The sequence below is a fragment of the Cupressus sempervirens genome, chromosome 9, assembly GCF_028749045.1.
Source record: "Cupressus sempervirens isolate cs-2001-9-10 chromosome 9, ASM2874904v1, whole genome shotgun sequence".
NCBI classification, from domain to species: Eukaryota; Viridiplantae; Streptophyta; class Pinopsida; order Cupressales; family Cupressaceae; genus Cupressus; species Cupressus sempervirens.
Window position 1 is genome coordinate 724,989,196 of NC_143126.1, and position 17,849 is coordinate 725,007,044.

At 37.2% G+C, this 17,849-nt stretch overlaps 1 protein-coding gene across 2 annotated transcripts in view; it reads right to left on the reverse strand.

Moving 5' to 3' along the window:
• Window positions 1-17,849, reverse strand: part of LOC149540765 (putative serine/threonine-protein kinase PBL7) — a 41,850-nt gene that overhangs the window by 12,038 nt on the left and 11,963 nt on the right. For both annotated transcript variants that reach the window (XR_016356441.1, XM_089801857.1), the window contains exons 3-4: window positions 1,408-1,595; window positions 1,109-1,298 (exon numbers count right to left, since the gene is read on the reverse strand). Coding sequence is in view for 1 of the 2 variants with exons in the window: in XM_089801857.1 (XP_089657983.1) it covers window positions 1,109-1,298; window positions 1,408-1,595 (378 nt within the window). In the remaining variant the exon portion in view is untranslated. The remainder of the gene's footprint in view (window positions 1-1,108; window positions 1,299-1,407; window positions 1,596-17,849) is intronic.

Genomic DNA, 17,849 nt, shown 5'->3' on the forward strand with positions numbered 1-17,849 from the left:
GAACTGGTAGCAATCAGGACTAACCCAAGGGATGTCAAGTTCAAGTGGTATCTCTCCTTTATCACATGTTCATGTATTCAAAATGGCATAGGGCATTGTAAGACAAGCATTAAGAAAAGGGTATAGCCTATCAAGTCCAGTGTTGGACACATATATTTGGGACAAACATTGCAACACATCCAGCTTTGTAATACTTGAGGAATTCATTATAAGAAGAATCCTATATGTTATGGGTGACGAGATCTATAGATTGCACAAGGAAACTTTGGAGCTCTTGAGACTTTAAGGCAGGTTACAAAAATCAGACATAAAACACAACTGGAAAATTGATGTCTCTGTGCCAAATCTACCATACAAAATAGGTCTTGAACCTAGTAGAAATTTTGATCTGGAAGGCTTAATAATGAAAGAACAAACCTCAAAAGGCTTGCATTCCCAAATGAGATGATGTACAAAGAAGTAATCAGGAATTGCATCTATTATAGAGGTGAACATCAGAAGGGCTAAGTGGAAGAGCATCAGGAGAGGAGAGGAATGAAGAAGAAAAAATTCAAACTAACATGGTACATTTGCAGATGATGATATACAATTGATAGGATGCACAAAGTTTTGGAGAAAGCAGATGAGCTGACAAGAAGGACCCAACCATAGGAGCAAAGGCCTACATATCAACCAAGAAGTGGACCTTACATTGTTCCTCCACCATAGGCTTCCACTGTGAAAGGGAAAGGGCCTATAATAGTTCAAGATACCTCACAGGTGCAAATCTTCCCTACAAGTTGTTCTTACTTAGCAGTCACAGGATCCCAAAATTCCTCAAAAGCAACCTCCAAATAAAAATTTTGACCAACCACCTCTACTTGCAAATACAAGAGCTAATGAGGACATTGCCCAGATCAAGGATGTTGTCACACTGCCCAGAGCTAACCTTCTAAAAGGCATCTGTGGAACTCAAAAAATAAAAATCGTATTCTAAAATTTGAAGTTTGAAACTTCAGTGGTTTTGTACCCAAGGAAATGATTACTTATCGACTTATTCATAAGCATCAACATTCAAACAAATGTATATTCTGTTTATTAAAAGAAAATTGTATTGCATCATACTAACCATGAAGATGATCTTCCAAGGAGCCCATGGGCATATATTCATAGACCAAAAGGCGTTGATCACCTTCTGCACAACAACCAATCAAGTTGACTAAATTGGGATGGTGCAGAAGGCTAAGCATTAGCACTTCCACAAGAAACTCCCTGCTTCCCTGTAGTCCATTTCTATCCAGCTGCTTAACAGCAACAACCTGCAACCATATAATCCAGAAATTTGATAATAAATATCTTAACTTCAACCATAATCCTAAAAGGAAGTTAAGAGACCAAACCTTAAGATTTTCATCAAATGTAACTTGCCTGGCCTGTACTATCTAGAAGTCCTTTGTACACTCGGCCAAAACCACCTTCACCCAAAAGATAGTCTGGTCTGAAATTTTTTGTAGCTGTAGCAAGCTCACGAAAAGTAAAATATTGAGAAGCAATTTGTGGATTTCCATCCTTAAGAACTTCCTTCTTGCTATCCAATTCTTTTAACTTGTTCTTGTCTGCAATTACCATAAGAAAGAAAACAAATAATATCAATGCCTTGCCTATCTAAAGATGCTGAATCAATTCCATTTTCAATACCGAAAGTATAAAGTCCTCAGCTATAGAATAAACTTCATGCAGATAGAAAGTCTTACTCATGGAGATTATTCACCCCATTTGAAAACATCCTTCTCTTAAAATTTAAAACTCTTCATCGCCAGTATTTATTCACAAATATCTCAAGAAACTAAGTCAAATCTATTTTCAATCAAAAAAAGACTGATTTTCTACATAAATAGAAAAGACTGATTCTCTATGTATAAAATGACTTGTATATGAATAGGGCTAAAATGAAAAACACAGAGCAAAAGGTGGTGTGGTTAATAAACAAGTTCAAGGAGGCAATTATGTGATACAATCAGAAATTAAGACAATTTTGCTAAACAAAGACAAATATCAGAGATTGCTTGAAAACTAGATTTGCTGAGTGCCAAAATTTCTCAGAAACACCTCTCAAAAAGATGATTCTGAAAAGAAAACTATATACTTGACAGCAATTTAACTTGTCCGTAGTTAAGGGTAAAGCTGAATTCATCATTTGTTGTATGAAGTTTGCACGATTCAAAAACCAGATTATATTCCAAAATAGATTTGCTCATTGTCAAAGTTTCACAAAACATCTATAAGGACGCTGATACAATGCAATTTCAATTACAAAAACAAAAAATCCCTAGCTGACAGAAAAGCGACTTTTCTATAAATAACAGGTCAAGCTGAACCAAAACAAATTGTTCAGAATCAGCTAACATTCCTTCATTCATTCATAGTTCAGCAGGGGACATCAGTAAGGGGAAAAGGCAGGAAGTTCCAATACTAATAACCCCATTGCTGTTTTATTTAATGTGCACATTAAGGATCGGCTAGATGATGCCATTGGTGAATTTGTTTTGCCAGTGGCATCCCATTGCATGTTACTTGATCTCCTTACTATAGGAAGATGATGTCCATGGTGGCAAAGGATGGAGGGTCATCATCTGTGCCACTTGGTAAGCACAAATTGAGGACCAAGGTCTTGGATAAGCAACATGACAAGGTTGGGATTTTGATGGAAACGATGAAAGCATGTTGGATGGGGACGGGTTGCAACATTATTATGGATCGGTGGACAGATATTAGACATCGTCCACTCATCAACATCATGGTCATATGTCTTGAAGGCCCATACTTTGTGAAGGCAGTTGATGTTCACGGCATTCCAAAAATGCATATTTTCAGTTTGACATCCTTAGGGAGGCCACTGAGGTCGGACCACAAAATGTGGTCCATGTAGTGACAGATGTTGCACAAGTGTGCAAAGCTACAGGGAGGCTTGTTGAGGCAGCCTATAGGCATATTTGGTGGACTCCATGTTGTGTGCATGCTATGAACAATGCACTCAAGGACATGGGAAAAATAGACTTATTGGACATGTGGTAAGGTTAATGCTGGTAGAGAGGTGCAGATGTTTATCTACAATCACCATACTTCACATGCACTCTTCAAGGGCTTTGCGAAAGAGTTTTTGAAACCCAGTTGAGACTAGATGTGTTTTATATTACATTCTCTTGGAGAGAATGCTTCAGTTGCAAGAGCCACAACAACTCATGGTTATGACACAAGAATGGAATAGGTGTGCTAAGTCCAAAACATAGCAGGTGAAGAGGGTGAAGGAGACAATGAAGAGTGATCAGTTCTGGGGTGATGCAAAATACAGTCTCCATTATTGCTCCAATTTTTCAGGTCATACATATGGTTATGGTGATGGTGATGCACCTAGCCTTGGAGAGGTCTATGAGTGCATCAATTACATTCTTGGCCAGAGGAGGTTTGTTGTGCATGAGAGAGAACCCACTCTAGCATTCTATACTGAGCACATACAACCTATCATTCATCGCAGGTGGGAGGAGGTGAACACCCCTTTGCACATGGTTGCCTATGCATTGAATCCTATAGGGTACATACCTAAGCCTAGTAGAGTTACACCACTTCAAGATGATGAGGTGAAGGTCAGGTTCTTTTGATGCATTAGTAAGATGTTTGATGATGAGACTACTGCCTAGATTCACTTGGAGTGGACAAAAATCACCACTCTTACAAGTGATTGCTAATTTGATATTTGTTAGAATCTAGAGATTGGTAACTTTAAAAATTAATTTTATTGTTGGGTATGTTTATGAGACATGACATTATGTTACAACTTATTACGTTTCAAGATACTTAGATTTGGCAAAGGACATTAGAACAATGGCACAGAAGCATCCCATATTATGGTGGAAATGCCATGGATCACAAAGGGAAAAGATTATCACATTAGTCACTCAATTCCTTTCTCAAGTTTGTAGTTCATCTTCTTTAGAACCTAATCATGTTCATTAATTTTAAAATTTTGAGTTTTAGTTTTCTAGTTTTCTTGCAATGGCCATTTGTTTTCTATCTTAGGTTTCTAGTTCCTCAGCTACAGAGAGAAATTAGTCTAAATACAACTTCATCCACTCTATTAAGAGGAACAACTTACCTCTAAGAGAGCAGAGAAGCTAGTTGTTGTACACAGTGTCTTGTGTATCGTAGACTAATGGACACGTGGGTGCAAAGAGAGCTCAGACACATGATGGGATGTAGAGCTAGAGAATCCATCTCAGTTTGATGAGGATGAGACTACAACAAAAGCCAATGTAGGGCTAGTTGATGCTCCTTTGACAAACCTTGATGAGGAGGATATTGAGTCCAGTAGTGATGAGGACTTTGGCTTGGGGGGTGCTTAGTCATTAAAGGCCTCCCATTGTTACATTTTGACATGATTTTAGTTTTTGACATTTGTGAAATTTTGTACTCACTTTGATATTGATCATAATTCATTATGACATGCTACTCTCGTCATTGTAATCACGGTCATCTTTATGACATATAATATTTCATATTTGAACAATGATTTAATCATATATATGAATCCTCAATCATATCAATATGTTACTATGTTAATTGTTCAATGGTTCTTGTTTGTGTTGCAATTTTGCTATGTTTAAATAAATTGTATTTGGTGTGTTTTACTAAAACATCTTTTCATAATTAGCATTTTAAGTTATATATGAAAAATCAGAAATATCAATAAATTGTATTAACATCAACCTAAACTTCTCTGTCTAGACAACTGTCCTGATTATAGAGCACTTCACTAGCATCAACCTAAGCTTCTCTATCTAGGCAAATGTCCTAAATATCCAACAATACGTCAACATCAACCAAACTTCTCTTGGTTGGGTGAATGGTCTAATCACCCAACTCTACATCAGCATCGACCTAAAGTCCTCATGTCTAGAAAATGTTATGATTATCCAACTAAAACTCAACTATCCACATGCCAACAACCCCTCAACAAGTTTGTGGATTCAACTATCCACAAACCAACAACCCACCAAGTATGTAGACTCAACTATCCACAAACCAGCAAACCACTGCATGCCCCCTCTTGATCCTGAAAGGACTAGCAATGAAAAGATGTTTCTTCTACAATGAAACTTCTATGCACAATTAACTAGCTCAAGATAATAGATGTCATCTTGCCTCCATTTCCTCCAGCCTCAACCAAACTTCTCTTCATTGAGTGAATGGTCACCCAACTCTACATCAGCATCAACCTAAAGTCCTCATATCTGAAAAAAGTTTTGATTCTCCAACTAAAACTCAACTATCCACATACGAACAACCGCTCACCAAGTTTGTGGATTCAACTATCCACATACAAACAACCACTCACCAAATTTGTGGATTCAACTATCCACAAACAAACAACTCCTCACCGTATTTGTGGACTAAGCCATCCACAAAACAACAACCCGCCAAGTATGCAGACTCAACTATCCACAAACCAACAAACTAATTCATGCCCCCTATTAATCCTGAAAGAACTAGCAATGAAAAGGTACTTCTTCTGCAATGAATCATCCATGAACAAGAAGCTAGCTTGAGATGTTAGATGTCATCCTGCCCATATTTCCTCCAACCTCCAATATGACCCTGTTACATTCTATACAATTGATTTCACATGTGAGCCTTTGGGAACCTTAAAAGCCCTACCAAATACACTGCAAATATCATCAGTACAACCAATCTTTGATATATGCATGGACATAATTTGATGAGAAATATATATCTTCAGTTTCAAAGTTTTAAATGCTATAAAATTGATAACAAGTATTACACAGTTGCAGGAACAACCAGTGCAGACTCAATCGCTTGTTTTTAAGAATGTTTATTGACAGCAATAAATGTCTAACGCATTGAATATTAGCAAGCCTTTGTTCATAACTTCTTAGCATCCCTTTAACTGCAGGAAACCACATGCCACAAATAGCCAAAACATACTTCTGCTAGCCTAGGGAAAAGCCAACTGTCATGAAAGAAACTGTTCAATTTTATAACTGTGACAATAATTTATTGGTGTCCATCAATCGCCTGCTAGCTCCCCTTCTAGATAACTCTATAGCATCAAGCCAGCTATAAAACTAAATTGTTATTCACAATATGCTTTGTCCATTTCTTTTATCAACAACACAACCAATCATGCATTGTTTAAACATAATTAATGATAATCTTAACTCTTGTAAGTGCCTTTCGAAAAACTATGTATTAATTAAAAAACAGTGATATCCGCACAAATTCCATCATAGGCACACAAGAAGATTTACTCAAATCAATTATTCTTTGCAGCAGAACAAAAATCATGTGTTTTATTCTCTGAGATGAATCATCATTATTTTCAGCTCCCTTCTATACTTTAGGCCCAGAAACTCATTATTGCTCTAACACCAATGTAGAGCAACATTGAAAATTTATATTGTAAATAATTAAAAAAGAAGTAAAAAGGATTTTATTATAGTCATTCCGCATCTATTACACTCAATAGATTGGCATTATAAAGCTATTATTTTTCCATTATAGAATACCTTCCCACCCGCCACCAAGCTAATTTAATAACCAGATTAAATGTAAACCTAAATTTCTAACATTAAAATATAAACCATAATGTAAATTTTACTACTTTTAATGTTTTATATTTATCATACTAATACAAATTTATATATGGTTTTAACTTTTTATCATTATATAAGTTCATCATACTGTTTTTTCCTTTGTAGCATACTAATATAGATTTATCATACTGTTTTTTATTTGAAATTCTAAACAGATCCACATTTCATGATAAATAACTAAAAAACAAAATCATAAAAAAACTTTATTTTTAACTTTAATTTTTTGTACAGACATGCACAAATTATACCCACACCCCAACTTTTTATTTGAGATGACAGCGGCATAGCCTCGTAACCCAATACCTTCTCCCTATGCCATCCATAAAGTAGTAGTGATTGTGCCAGATACATCAAACTTGAGGTGGTAGGACATTTGTTTGGAAATACAATAACTGTCAGTAAAAGCATGCTGCCTTGTACAAACAAGTGAAATCTCATCTGTGTCATTCCCAATATAAGAAATAAAGCATGTCCAGGAAAGGCTGGTAAAGGTTTGCCACCCCATCATATAGCAAAATATATTAGAGAGAAAGAGAAAGCTCTCTAATAGATTTTTCCAATAGCACAAACCATACTTTGAGGAAAGAAGTGATGCAGAGCCACACCTTGGAAAGCTCAAGAGGAATAATCACTCAACTGAGTTACTTCAAGGGGCACGTACATCACCCAAGATTGAACTGCCGCCAAACTCAATAGTCGATTATCTATATCCTTTCTAATCATTTGATTGCATGAATTGATAGATACAGGATTTAACACTAGACATTCATAAAAAATGGTTCTTCAAGAAACACCATGTTGACACCAGGATATATATAAAAATTTGAATCTTCGTATTCTCTGCTGCAAAACACAAAAGAACACCACAAGAAAACTGAAATTTGTTTCCAATGAAAATCCGTACCAACCCTCAAACCACTGAAACTTGCACAATAAAACCAAAACACATTCTTTTCTTTCCAAAGTCAAATCTTCCAAAACTGAAAAAACACACTAAAACTGCAACTTTCTATCTTACTCCAATTCGAATGTTTTCTTACATAGCCGACTGGCTTATTTAAAACTGACTCTCCTTTTCTAATAAAAGGATGAGAAACGTTTTTTCGTCTTCTACCCCAAGAAAAGGATAAGAATCCGAAAATCGCCTACTACCTATTATTGGAATCTGACAATCATGCAGTAGGCCACATGTTTTTTTTCTGTCTTCTATCCAAGAAAAGGATAAGAATCCGAAATTGCCTACTACCTATTATTGGAATCTGACAATCATTAAAACTATTCTAATTTAAAGAATCTACACCCGGTCCTAGGTGGCTATATCTGGAGAGCTCATCGAACTGCTACTCTAGGTATGCCACCACATGTAGGACGTTTATTGAAAACATTAAATTTAAAATACAAAACATAAACCTTTCTTATTCTATTTCCCGCTCTGCTACTGCAGCATACTCCCCTGTAGAAAGAATCTCAAGTCCGCTTGAGATGAGATCGTGAACTGATGAACCATGTTTGCTAATTTGTTGCTCATCCATCCAAATAGCCTCTGTCACTGGTTTGTTCTTCCATTTGACTAGATACTGAGTGTATTGTCGTCTGCGAGTTTTCTTTATTTTTGTATCTAGGATTTTCTCCAACTGAGGTGGTGCTGGTTTAGGTAGTTGTTGCAGATCTTCTATTACTGAATCTTCATGTACGGCTTGTGTTTCAGAACCTCTGTATTGTGTGAGATCACAAACATTGAATATGGGTGAAATACCAATGTCTGTGGGTAACTGAATTTTGTAAGCATTATGTCCATAATTTTCCAGAATTTGACAAGGACCAACCTTCTTAGGTAGTAACTTTGTATTCTTCCTTTGAGGTAACCTCTCTTTCTTCAGATACGCCCATACTAAATCACCAACTTCGAATTGTACTTCTCTTCTTTTCTGATCAGCAACTTCTTTGTACTTTTGATTTGAATTCTGTAGCTGCAACTTGACTTGATCTTGGACCTCTTTAATAGCTTCAGCAAATTCTTCAACATGTGAACTACTTGGAAAAGTATTTGGAAGTTCCCTCAGCTCGAGAATTCCTCTTGGATGTGTACCATACACAATCTGAAATGGAGATTTCCCTATGCTTCTGTTCACTGTATCATTGTATGAGAATTCAGCTTGAGCAAGTATGGAATCCCACTTTTCTCCATGTTGTTTTGTAAGGCATCTCAATAGATTTCCCAAAGATCTATTGACAACTTCTGTTTGGCCATCGGTCTGTGGATGATATGCAGATGAAAATGATAAATTTGTGCCCAGTTTCTTCCAAAGAGTCCTCCAAAAATGACCCACAAATCTGCCATCTCTGTCTGAAACAATATTTAGTGGTAGTCCATGAATTCGCACTATCTCCTTGAAAAATAAATCTGCAATGTATGATGCATCTTTGGTGGATTTACATGGTAAGAAATGTGACATTTTACTGAACCTATCCACAACAACAAAAATGCTATCATACCCCTTCTGAGTTCTTGGTAATCCCATAACAAAATCCATACTAATACTTTCCCATGGTCGTGAAGGAATAGGTAAGGGCTGATACAATCCTGCATTGGTACTTTTACCTTTACCTTTCTGACAAATGGTGCATTCTTCCACAAACTTCCGCACATCCTTTTGTAACTTTGGCCAAAAATAGTGTCTACGAACCAACTCTAAAGTCTTATCCAGTCCAAAATGACCAGATAATGCCCCACTATGTTTCTCCTGTATGATATTATCTCTCATTGAACACTTTGGGATGCAAAGTTGTCCTCCCTTGAACAATAATCCTTCTTGAACCAGAAAATCAGAATATTCCCTATTTTGTACCTTTCATCCAAATTAATACATGCCTGATAAATGTCTTTGAAATCAGCATCATCAACATACATACCTTTCAGATTTGAAATACCTGTAGTTTCCAACTGAATTTGTGACGTAGTCAAAGTTCTCCTGCTTAATGCATCAGCAACCTTATTTGTTACTCCCTTCTTGTGCTTGATAGAAAATGTGAATGCTTGTAATGTCTCCACCCATTTCATGTGCCTATGATTCAATTTCTCTTGACTGTTTATGAAACTAAGTGCCTGGTTATCTGTGTATACAATGAATTCCTTGGGTAGCAAATAGTGCCTCCATTTCTTCAGGGATTGAACAAGTGCATACATTTCCAAATCGTATGATGAATATCTCTGTTTGGCTTCATTGAGCTTCTCGCTGAAAAAGGCTACTGGTCTGTCCTCTTGACTAAGAACACCTCCTATGGCTATGTTGCTTGCATCACATTCTATCTGAAAGACTTTATTGAAATCAGGAAATGCCAGGACTGGTTGTCGGGCCACTTTTTGCTGAAGAAGTTCAAAGGCTTTATTGGCTTCTTTTGTCCAAACAAATTTACACTTTTGGCCTCCTTTTATGGTGTTCAAAATAGGTGCACAAATCAAGCTGAAATTTCTGATAAACTTTCTATAGAAAGTGGCTAAACCATGAAAACTTCTAACTGCTGCAATAGTTCTGGGAGTTGGCCAAGAAAGAATTGCACTTACCTTATTTTGATCCATCTTGAGTGTTCCCTTTGAGATCACAAAGCCAAGGTATGTCAGTTCCTCTCACATAAAACTACATTTCTCCATATTGATCATTAACTTTTCCTCTTGTAACCTTCTCAACACCAAATCTATGTGTTTCAGATGCTCCTCTTTTATTTCGCTGAAAACCAAAATGTCATCTAGATATACGATCACAAACTTCCCTGTAAAATCCTTCAAAACTTCATTCATAAGCCTCATAAACGTACTAGGAGCGTTAGACAATCCAAATGGCATTACCTTCCATTCATACAATCCCTCATTTGTCTTAAATGCTGTTTTCCATTCATCTCCTGGCCTAATTCTTATCTGATGATACCCGCTTTTCAAATCAATCTTTGAAAAATATCTTGCTTTCCCTAAACAATCCAGTAAATCTTATATTCTAGGCATTGGAAATATGTACCTTATAGTGATCTTGTTCAGTGCTCTTGAATCTGTGCATAATCTCCATGTTCCTTCTTTCTTTGGTGCTAGGACTGCAAGTACTGCGCATGGGCTTAGACTTTTACCAATCAAACCAGTCTCGAGCAATTCTCCAATTTGTCTTGCCATTTCTTCATTTTGTTGTGGTGTTAGTTTATATGCCGCCTTGTTGGGTAATGTTGCTCCTGGTATGAGATCAATACAATGACTGATTTCTCGCACTGGTGGGAGACTTTTTGGTATTCCATCAGCTATAATTTCTTTGTACTTGTCCAGAATTGGTTCCACTTCGTCAGGTACCTTTTCCTTGTTCTTTTCTATCACTTCTACCTTCAAGTTTGAAGACTCCAACTCTGAATTTTCTTCCTCAGTCTGATTTTCAGCATCATTCTGCAATTTGTCCTTGAGTACAGGAATCAGTGCAAAGAGTGGGCTCTTCTTTCCTTTCACTTCTTTCAAGAATTCTTTCTTACCTAACATCACCATAACTTTGGCTTCTACGGCTTTTACTTCTTCTTGACTTGGCTCAACTAAAGGTATCAGTTCAATGACCTTTCCATTCTTTGTAATGGTATATGTATTCTTCACTCCATCATGATGTGCCTTGAGATCATATTGCCAGGGTCTGCCGAAAAGTAAATGGCATGCATCCATGTTAACAATATCAAACAATAATCTGTCCTTATAGGCTCCAATCTGAAATTCCACCCAAGCTTGCTCTTCCACTATAGTTTGTTGCCCTTTATTCAACCAAGATATTTTGTAAGGATACAAGTGTTGTATTCTTGGTAGCTTAAACTTTTCCACCATTTCAAGAGACACAAAATTTTCTGTAGAACCAGAGTCCACTAGTACCTTACAAATTTTTCCTCCAGATTTACAGGTAGTTCTGAAAATGGACTTCCTTTGTGGTGGTTCTTCTCTGACAGGCCTTTTCAACAGTGTTCTTCTCATCATAAGTGCTTCCCCTTTTTCCGAATAACCATGATTGTTTGAATCTTCTTGTAAATCCGCTTCTTGTGCCAGATGTATTCTTCTTTCGCCATGAGTACTAGAGCTTGCTTTTGCTGGACATTTGTGTGCCATATGACCTTCCTGATTACAGTTGTAACATCTTATTGGTCCATTCGTCCTTCCTGGTGATCTTCCTCTGAAATTTGGCCTTCTACCTCTGAAACTTCCTCTGAAATTATCAAACTTATTAACTTCATTATGCATCTCCGGTTGTGGCTGAAAATTTGAACTCCTTCCTGGAAATGTACCTCTTCCTTTGAATGGTTGTCTTCCTCTGCCTCTGTTATTATTTTCTTGTCTCCTTTTGATTTTCTCTTCCACCTTCAAAGCCAGCTGATAGCATTTAGCTACCGTGTTAGGACTTAGCAACTGCAACTCTTCTTGTATGTTCATCCTCAAACCATTTAGGTATCTTGCTACCTTGATACTCTCAGGTTCTGCAAATTTTGACCTTAGACTTAACTTCTGAAATTCTTCTGTATAAGTACAGACATCCATATCCCTTTGTCTGAGATTCTGCCTTTTCTGATGCAACTGTACCTCATAGTCTTCAGGGAGATACGTCTCTCTTATCATTGACACCATCTTCTTCCACGAACAAATTTTTCTTTTATCCTCCTTTACCCTTTCTTCTTGCACAAAATTCCACCATGTAAGGGCTGCTCCCTTCATTCTGGACTTAGCCAACTTAACTTGCTGTGACTCTGAAACTTTCTCACATTCAAAATGATTCTCTAAGGCTTCAATCCATTCCAACACTAATTCAGCGTCCATCTTTCCTGTAAACATAGGTAAATCAACGGGTTTTCCTCCCAAAGCCTTTAAAGCTTTAAAAAATGGCCTCTCGTTCTCAGCTATTCTATCTTCTTCACTGTCGGGTACGTCTTCTTCTTCTTCCATTCCTTCTTTCATGTCTTTCTTCTCAACTACACTCTGCATATATTCCAACTTACTGGCTAGTTCTGCCACTATCCCCTTCAACTCTCTATTCTCGTTCTGGAGAAGTTCTTCTTGCTCCTCGACTTTCTTCGCTAACTCTGCATTGGTCACCATCTTGCTTGACCCTATTGAGGAATCTTGATCAGGGGCGTTCAACATATAACTTCACAACCTGCAACTCTCAAGCTCTGATACCAAAAATGATGCAGAGCCACACCTTGGAAAGCTTAGGAGGAATAATCACTCAACTGAGTTACTTCAAGGGGCACGTACATCACCCAAGATCGAACTGCCGCCAAACTCAATAGTCGATTATCTATATCCTTTCTAATCATTTGATTGCATGAATTGATAGATATAGGATTTAACACTAGACATTCATAAAAAGTGGTTCTTCAAGAAACACCATGTTGACACCAGGATATATATAAAAATTTGAATCTTCGTATTCTCTGCTGCAAAACACAGAAGAACACCACAAGAAAACTGAAATTTGTTTCCAATGAAAATCCGTACCAACCCTCAAACCACTGAAACTTGCACAATAAAACCAAAACGCATTCTTTTCTTTCCAAAGTCGAATCTTCCAAAACTGAAAAAACACACTAAAACTGCAACTTTCTATCTTACTCCAATTCGAATGTTTTCTTACATAGCCGACTGGCTTATTTAAAACTGACTCTCCTTTTCTAATAAAAGGATGAGAAACGTTTTTTCATCTTCTACCCCAAGAAAAGGATAAGATTCCGAAAACCGCCTACTACCTATTATTGGAATCTGACAATCATGCAGTAGGCCACATGTTTTTTTCCGTCTTCTATCCAAGAAAAGGATAAGAATCCGAAACTGCCTACTACCTATTATTGGAATCTGACAATCATTAAAACTATTCTAATTTAAAGAATCTACACCCGGTCCTAGGTGGCTATATCTGGAGAGCTCATCGAACTGCTACTCTAGGTATGCCACCACATGTAGGACGTTTATTGAAAACATTAAATTTAAAATACAAAACATAAACCTTTCTTATTCTATTTCCCGCTCTGCTACTGCAGCAAGAAGGGGATCATGGAAGCCCCTTCTTTCTCCATCTCACAGTGTCTTAAATCTTGTCATAGCAGAGAGCCACCCATTTTTGGGCAGGATTGAAGAAGACCCTGCTAATGTGAAAAGAACAGGGGGCCATTAGATAGCGCATTTTAGAACGACACTAGAAAGATTGCAAATCAAACTATTAAAAGATGTCCCTGTGCAAATGGTTTGTCCTTCAATGGTCTTCAATTCCCATATTGACAATGCAAGCAGAGAAAAACAAATGAGGTTTTACAAGGGTACACAAGCCCAAGTAATGAGATGAATAGCACCTTACTAGCAAAAGAGGTGGAAATATCACATTTCATTGACTCCAATAAGAAATTCATGAAAATATATTGAGGTCTCCATTCATTTGTTCGATAGGAAGATGTGAAAAATTAACTATTAATCAATGTGATTGCAGTGTCCCCTAGAGGACCAATGTTTTTGAAAGCTATCACTTGCAGAAATTCATGGAAAATGTTGAGGTGTCCATTCATCTATTGGATGAAAAGATGTGGGAAATTAACTATTAATTAATGTGATTGTAGTGCTCCCTCGAGGAGCAATGTTTTTTAAAGCTATCACTTGCAGGGATAGGTGAAGGATACAAAATTCCTTGCCAACATCTTTATATAATACATTCATACAAGGGTCCTCAAAACATCACTAGTCATAAAGAAACAAAGCAAAGAATTGTAGAGCAATTGGTACACTCACTGAGACATGGCCTTCACATATATTTAGGACACCATGTGCTATCCTCTCACTTAACCTCATGCTACAAAAGTTGGGCTAGTAAATAGATTCGATCAAACAAGTCCATGTTGAGGCTAAAGAGACCCAAATGTTCAACGCAAACCACCACATGTTGCAAGCCATTTTTTAATCATTTTTGTAATTGTAGTTATAGAAGGTAATTAGATACTACAATGTTTAAATTGCAAATTTCAATTTAGTAATTGCTAATTTACCTTTTTTTACGTTTATGGGTGATGCAACATTGCTTTTGCACCCTAAATGCCCCTACACCATCAAGAAGGTTGTTTTCCAACATCTCAACAAGGACAAAAAGAAAATTGTCTAGATTCTCTATTCTTTGCTCTAGTTGTGGAAACATCGACAAGAAGTCCATAATGGTGGTTGAAGAATCACAAAAGATACAAAACCCTCCAACAATTTCTCCAAATAAAGCCTTCACTCACCCTCTCTTTGGAACCCATCTTTGAAGCAAACAAGAACCAAATTGAAAGTAATAAGATATTTGACGCTCTACACGGCTGCTAAAACACAAAAGAAAGACCCTCACTACAAAAACTATAGACACAAACCTTAAAAAGGACTACATCACCAAGACAATAATACACGTCCTAACAAAGTTAGCAAAAGAGTCATCACAATCTAGATCCATTCCCACAAAGTAACCAACCTTATTTAACATCACCTAGTCACCTTCAAAAATCTACAAACCAAATAGGAATATGATAAAATATGATCTAGAAAAAAAATATTTGAAAAGATCACCTTCTTATGATTAAGACAAGGGAACGAAGTGCATAGAAATAATCCAAATCTCCCACTAAACCATAACCTATTAAATCAAAACAAAGATCCTCTCAACCATAAAGTTGAACTAAAGGAGAAAGTAACCTTTCAAACGAACCAAAAGACAAGGAAGCTCAATTTCAAGCCATGACGCCAACATCCATCCAAAGGAGTCCACCCATGAATGAATCTCCTAAAAAAATGGGCTATCAGAGGCATGCCTTTGCATTGTAAGATAAATTCAAGAAAACTAGTCCACGACATTAGATAGAGGCAAAGGATCAACCACCAAAAAAAAGCAACATTCCCAAGAGAAAGCAAGGGAGCACCCTGATCCTCCCTAGGCACAGAAAGACCACCAATCTCCAATTCACAAAAATCCTTGGAAATTCCTACAAAGGACAACCAATCTCCAAAGTCTTTATCCATATCAAGAGGAAGCACTCAAATTGTTATCCACAAAAAACCTTGGAAATTCTTACCAAGGACAATCAATCTCCAAAGTCTTTATCCAAAATGAGAGAGAAGCACTCAAATCATTAGTAATAACATTAAACAAATGGTACTACAACTATGAAACAAATTGCCCATATTCTTGCAAGCACAAAAAGTTGTTCTCTTCTTGTAAGTCATCATCAATCCAAAACAACCTATAGGCACATCCAGTGAGAGTTGATGAGGTCAAACCTACAAAAAAATCAACTAACTCTTGTCATCAAGAGCCTATGCAAACAACTTGTAAATGGATTCCGTGGGGTTTAGCCCATCCCCTCTTCTCCCCTGACTTTAATACAATGGGAGAAACCATAGGAAGGATGGTGCAAAGGCAATTTCGATGGTGCCTCAAAAAGGAATCCGGGACCATCAAGGGTAGGATTCGTAATCAGAGATGTAAGTGGGAATCTAATAGCATTGAGAGGCAAACGACTTCAAGATGGCACTATAAATGTTGCAGAAGTTGAAGTAGCTCTTTTGGCTATCAAAGCTCCAAAGAAGCTAGGGGTTACAAAACTGCATGTGGAAGGGGACTCTCGTTATTATCAATGCCATTATAGGCACTTACAAAACTACATCCAAAATATAAAATTTGAATAGGACACCCTAGAGGACTTCAGAATCACGCACGTTAAAAGGGCTGGAAACTTGCAAGCAGACAAAATGTCAAATTAAGCTTTGACTCTTAACATATCTAAAATGGTTATGGAAGATTTTATTAATGTCATATGGAATGATTAAAACTTACTTAACATTTATTCTTTCCACCTCATTAACACACATCCGCATCCTCATTAATAAATCATGCATTCAGGGATCATGTATAATGTGTCATTCCCAAGCCACATTAGTTTGGATGTGACGAGCATTAATTAAAAGCCATCCTTCACCATTCTTGGTGAAGTTATTTGAGCTTTCTTTTTCAAGCTTGCATGCTTCTTAAGTTGTAGAACTTTTACAGGGATTGATTGTTGAGTGACAAGAAATGGAGAGTTCATTCACTTTGCCTTGCCGCAAGCAACAAAATCCTTTCCATGGACATAGTAGGAGGATAAGAGTGGACAAGAAGTTCAGGATCATTCATCCCAAACTTACAGATGTGGTCAACTTGCTCCTAAGGGAAATGTTTTCTCAGATGAAGAACCACTACCGTACAAACACAGACATCTACTCAATGATCCTAGCTTGGGTGCTGCAATTGGGAGAAAAGGACAAAATCAGATTCATGATGCACCAATTGATTCTAGCGGAAGCCTTGATTGGACTTGAGGAGATTATAAACTACGATTTTCGATTGGGGAATTAACTTGGGGGAAAGGGCTACAAGCATTGAGAAAATTCCTAGGACAAAATACACTCCTTTGGTGTGGCGGTTTGTGGAGAGTCAAAGGCATAAGCATTTCAAAGAAGCTAGGAAGGCTCAGTGTGCCATGAAAGCTAGGGTTGGATGGACAGTTGAAGATGAAGCCTGTCTTGAGGAGAGGCAAAAAGCCTGAGAGGCAGCTATCAAAGGAGATAATGACTGGACGGAAGCCAAAGTTAACTCAATGATTCCAAGCAAGGATTGAGGTCAGCTTCCTTCACCTTGGGATGTCTTTTGGTGGGACTGTGGGTTAGGTGTTGTTGTTTATATGTTTTAGTCTCCTCTACAAAAATGATCTTTTTGTCTTGAATGCAATGGTGGTTTTGTCGTTTTTTTTGGGCTTATTGGTTGATTGCCATTTCAAGGGCAAATTTTAGAAGTGTCAATTTCAAAGCCAGCACTAAGCAAGGACCCAGAGATGAAAGTTTGAAGTTAATAAGCCCCTCTCTGTTTTAACTTTTTGGTAATTAGCAACTAGAATCTGGGGTGTTGGCTTGGCTGTAAATGGGTATTTAGGGTGGTCTGGGTTACTTTGAAATGGCAAGAATGGTCTATTTGTTTTTTGGAAACTACTTTGCATGGCAGCGTACTTTACTGCCAATTTTGTATGAAATTGTGAAGGGGGTCTAGTTTCTCACAGAGGACTAGTTAGAAGCAAGTTGGGTACCCTTTCTTTTTGGTTATGCAAATTGGTGATTTGAAGTTTGAAAATCATCCATGAAAGTCAAAAATTGGTGTA